General features: G+C 40.0%; 1 protein-coding gene across 1 annotated transcript; it reads right to left on the bottom strand.

The window, feature by feature from the left end:
• Window positions 1–2,501: 2,501 nt before the first annotated feature.
• On the bottom strand, window positions 2,502–3,906 carry LOC109871954 (homeobox protein Nkx-3.1-like). The gene is made up of 2 exons (XM_020463006.2): window positions 3,526–3,906; window positions 2,502–3,314 (listed from the first exon to the last, which is right to left on the bottom strand). Exons 1-2 carry the CDS (start codon window positions 3,725–3,727, stop codon window positions 2,908–2,910), a joined length of 609 nt encoding a protein of 202 aa, XP_020318595.1. The 5' UTR covers window positions 3,728–3,906; the 3' UTR covers window positions 2,502–2,907.
• Window positions 3,907–4,934: the final 1,028 nt, after the last annotated feature.

A 4,934-nucleotide genomic window follows, 5' to 3' on the forward strand; every position in this document is an offset into this window, starting at 1 on the left:
GACAACCCACAGTCATTTTTATGTTGATTTGCAACATGCAGGTTAAGCGCAAGATTGAACCCAACATGGGGGGACTGTCATGACGTTGGCCTGGGGTAGGTTTATGACAGTCATAAATACTTCTTCCCCCCTTTTTCCTCTCTCTACCCTACTGACGTGACATTTGAAAAGCCCTTGGTTAACATAGAGATTCTGGGAACATCAGAAGGTGGTGGGAAATGAACTATATTCTGGTAATCCGACCAATTGAACATATGCAGTGGTACTTAATGAATATGATGTTAGTTCGGTTGTCATCTGAGACATTCTCATCAATGATAGGATGACATAAACTCTACAGTGGAAAGTCTCCACATTGTAGTTATCGGATTCACATTGAATTGTTGTTAAATTTAAATGTTTGAATATAAAATTATTGGTGAAGAGATTAAATGTAATTTTAGCTTCCAAATTCGAGATTTGGGTTTTCATAAGGTTAGGGCTGTACTCAATCAGTGGCCCGCCCCTGTGAAGAGACATGGATTATAACACTTTTCAAACACACCCTTCTCGCTCCACTATATAAAGCCTTGACGAAAATGTAACCTCCTGTTCCAAGTACGTGAGGTCTGCAGCCTCTGCGTTAAAAGGACTAACATGTCAACTACAGAACTAAGCCAACTTCAGAGTGAGCTTTGGTTGCGAATGGTATGAACTTTGAACTTGTATTCACTGCAGAAGTGATATCTCCTAGTTAGCAACAGCAGCTGCAAACGTGGGCTAGGAAAGAACAGACAGAGTATCCCGTCTACCACACAACGACGTTACTACAACGTATCCAATTTACCACAAGAGACATTCTTCAAAGGACTCGGTTGGGCAACACGACCTTCCATCTACCACCAACCTACTCAGCTCAGAGTAAATATTTATTGCATTTTCCTTTTCCAAATGGGCGGTAATTTAGAATGCATAAGATACTGCATTTACGATAGCACAGCTTCTCCCTTTGTTCCTCAGTCTTACCGCTCTTTCACTCAAACCCAGCCCCTTTTCTTTTGTGGAACCAGCTGTCATATCTGTTCCGCCCGCTAGGGACGTTTTCCTTTATGATGTCATTTGTAATCAAGGTATGATTCATTCTTTGTATATGCAATTCTGTGTGATTAGTTAGGTATTTAGTAAATAAATAATTCAACCCAATTTTGTATTGCTGATTCAACTTGTTAGCCAGGGTTCATAACGATAACCAAGAATTTACAACTTTCAGATGAGACTGAATTAATGTGACGATTAATATTGACTGCTATTGATGTAAAATATTACTAGGTCTTTAAGAGTTTATTCGGAAGATAACAGCTCTATAAATATTATTTTGTGGTGCCCCGACTCTTTAGTTAATTACATTTACATGATTAGCTCAATCAGAAAATGTTAATTGCGGAGAAAGGATTTTATAGAATAGCATGTCATATCACTTAATCCGGCATAGCCAAAGACACGACAGCTCTATATAATAATACGAATTTTAGGTGGGTACTTATATTCATCCTAATTCACACAAGTACAATTGTGTATTATATGCATGTGTGAATTGGAAATGTTTTTTTTTGTTGCATATCCCAGGCCCCCCTGAGACACCCTCAGAGAGTAGGATCATGGTTAAGGTCTGCCATTATCAAAGGTGACCCTGGAGCAATTAGGGTTAAGTGCCTTGCTCAAGGGAACATCAGCAGATTGCTCACATTGTCGGCACAGGTATTCAAACTAGCAATTTTTCTGTTAGTGGCCCAGCTCTCTAACCACTCTAACCGATGGCTATCTGCTACCTTAATGTGTCCCTTGCCTGTCTCACAGTTCTCACAAGCACAAGCTCACAAGCTTGTGGGGGAAACCACTTATAATTTAATGTAGTCACCACAATGAGGAACTGCCTTCAGTAGGGTCAGTTAAAAACACCTTGATGTTGAATCAAGCCTCAGTTTAAATGGATGGATAGGGGCTCTTTATCTGTTAAAGAAACCAAGCATCGTTGTTTAGAGATCGCCCTTATGTTTTCTGAAGATCCCAGGCAAACCCTTATCTGCTCATGCAATTTTCTAGTATTATCAAATTTTAACTACAGGTACAACCATTGTTTGCCTCTGGAAACAGTTACTGTAGACCATATTTCAAGCATTCATTCCTGAATGTAAGCATATACATTTCAGTTTAAAGCAACATTCATGGCTGCTCCAGGGAGAGGAGTTTGTCAAGATATTGCCAAGTAAAATCACATCTTTTGTCTCCAACCAGCCATGGCCCTTTGCATACATAGTGTTTTAGTGTGTATCTTCAGCATCTCAGAGCACAGAATTATGACATGTATGCTTACACAGAGGGATAAAGTGTTAGCTGTAACTCTGTCAAATGGAAAGAGTAAACTGTCATTTTCAATAACCATCTCTACTCTCAATAGTAATGAGCATATTTGCACTGTCTAAATAAAAAGTGAGCTGCACGGGTACTGAAACATTTAGCAAGATTTGTATTACTACAGTTGGCAAAACTTTTCATAGACAATGACACTACAATAGCCTTTGAATTACTTAGTCTCAATTTCAAATCAGTTACCCTTTATTTTCTTGCAATTTCGGGAAAAAAATATACATAAAAAAATCAAATGCAAGCAACAAAGTGATTAGGTCATTTTTTCTGTGATAACATACTCATTCATACATGGAGGCTATGAATGAAAAATGACAGCTTGACAGTTTGACATTGGTAGGCTACATTTTAGCCATATAAAAGTCGATTGTGAAAAAATATGACAAGTTACTGTGCTGAATAGATCAAATAACTAGGTAACATAATTAGTTGTTTAACATACTCTCCTCATAAGGCATTGTGTCCATATTGACCTGAATATTGTCCAGTATTATGTAATGTTCACCACAGTATTGGTCTCCATGTGCTATGGAAGTCATACACATATGGTTGGTATTTATATGTTTTGTAGAACGTGGAGAGAAGCGACGATCTGACTAAATTGTCCTCTGTACTTAGTTCTTCTGACTTTTGAAAGATGTCCTTACAGTACTCCGTAGCTTGCTGCTTCCGTTTGGTTTTGTATCTTCTGTTCTGAAACCAGATTTTAACTTGGGTCTCGGTCAGTCCCAACGTGTTGGCAAGATTGGCTCTTTCGGGAGCGGACAGGTACTTCTGGTGGTTAAATTTCTTCTCCAGTTCTAACACTTGCACATGCGTAAAGGCAGCGCGCGAGCGCTTCTGTTTGCCGACTGGTGTACAGCTTATCATGGCATCTGGGGTGCTAGAACAAGAGCTGTCAAATAAATCTGTAAAAGAGAGACATGATTAGCCCATTTGTGGTGTGGTGACTTTGCGTCAAAAGCTGGCAATTGACAGGTTCACTCCACAGGTTCATATGGAATAGGTTTATTTCCTGTTGTTAATAGTATGTGTCCAGGAAATCTGGCACAACACCGTCAATCCATACCTTAGCCTAAACTATTTTTAAGTAACCTACATACAATCCAATGTGCTCACCTTTCCGCCCTTCAAATGCTGTATCCTGTGCGCAAAGTTCCTCTGACTGTGATACATGCTCGCACTGTTGGTTATTCCATTGCGCGCATCCCTCCTTGGCCTTGTGTGAGGAAGAGCACCTGAAGTTTAGCCGTGTATTCTCTTTAATGGAGAGGATGTCCTCGATGAAAAACGAAGTTGGTGGCTTGACTGGCTCCGACATTCTGCAGTTAGGAATCCACCGTATGGGCCAACGAATGAATGCTAGGCTTGACTGAATCGCACAAGCCAAGTGGGGAATGATGCCCGGGACACAGGGCTAGCTCGTAGCAAAGCTTATACCTTGTGAAATACTTACTGGCGCGTCAATTTATAGTAGTGCTGTTGTGGTCATGACAGCACAAGCGACTGGCGAGACGCGTCATCTCGGCGACGTCACTGGTGTAGGCTACCTGGATGACACTGATGATAGGACAGAACTGCTGTGCTCACTTTACATTGATTTATTCTTGATTTTAAGATATATTTGTCATGGCACCTCATGTGTGACTTCACCATATAGTCAAATTAAACATTATATATAAATAATATTGCATGGACAATAAATCAAATGAACATGTTTGTTTTATCCGGGTCTCCCTGATATTTAAATATATGTATATTTACAAAACATTATGTCAACTGTTCAAAAGTGGAAATACTATTGCGATGTGATTAAATAGGACTTGGAAGATCTGGGGATGTGGCCCTTTGTCTTGTGCTCATTATTAGAGCTGTGAGATGTATTTCTAAATGTGTGCAACAGGATAGCTATTATCATTACAGCCATGCCTGGGTTTCAGCCATGCTTAGGGAGTAAGTGACCCCTGTGTCTGCTCTGCGGGGGCTGCCAGTGCCAGGGAGGGGTCAGCATGGGTGGCCAGCCGTCTCGGAGAGGCTAATGTGTTCAGCAGATTTAGACTGGCTCCTTAACCAACACATACATTGTTCAATGGCTGTTTGTTTGTTGTGCTCTACCATGCTTCTGCCTGTTTTGTTTTCAGTGGCACAAACCCTTGGAGAATTGAGAGACTGTTTGTAATAACAAGAATCTAGGGACGACAAACAGATCAGTTTACCCCCACATGCCCCCTGCCCTCGCCTATTACCTCATCAGTTTTCCTTGACATCTCCTTTACCTACCACACCATGAAAGCTAATAATTCTAACTTTAATTTTACATTCCCTTTTCTATTGTTACACTGCAGGTTATGTGCAAATAACAAGTTTGCTTAAAATATATAATTTTATTTATTGTATTAATTCCCCAGTTTTCTTTATTCCCATTATTTTATGACTGATTGGATCTCAACAGAGGTCAGGTTGAGTTACCTTTCCAAGTAGATCATGTAGCCTGGTATTGTAAGTAGAAAAACTAGAGCATGGATATT

This window comes from Oncorhynchus kisutch, linkage group LG3 (genome assembly GCF_002021735.2).
Source record: "Oncorhynchus kisutch isolate 150728-3 linkage group LG3, Okis_V2, whole genome shotgun sequence".
In the NCBI taxonomy this organism is placed as follows: Eukaryota; Metazoa; Chordata; class Actinopteri; order Salmoniformes; family Salmonidae; genus Oncorhynchus; species Oncorhynchus kisutch.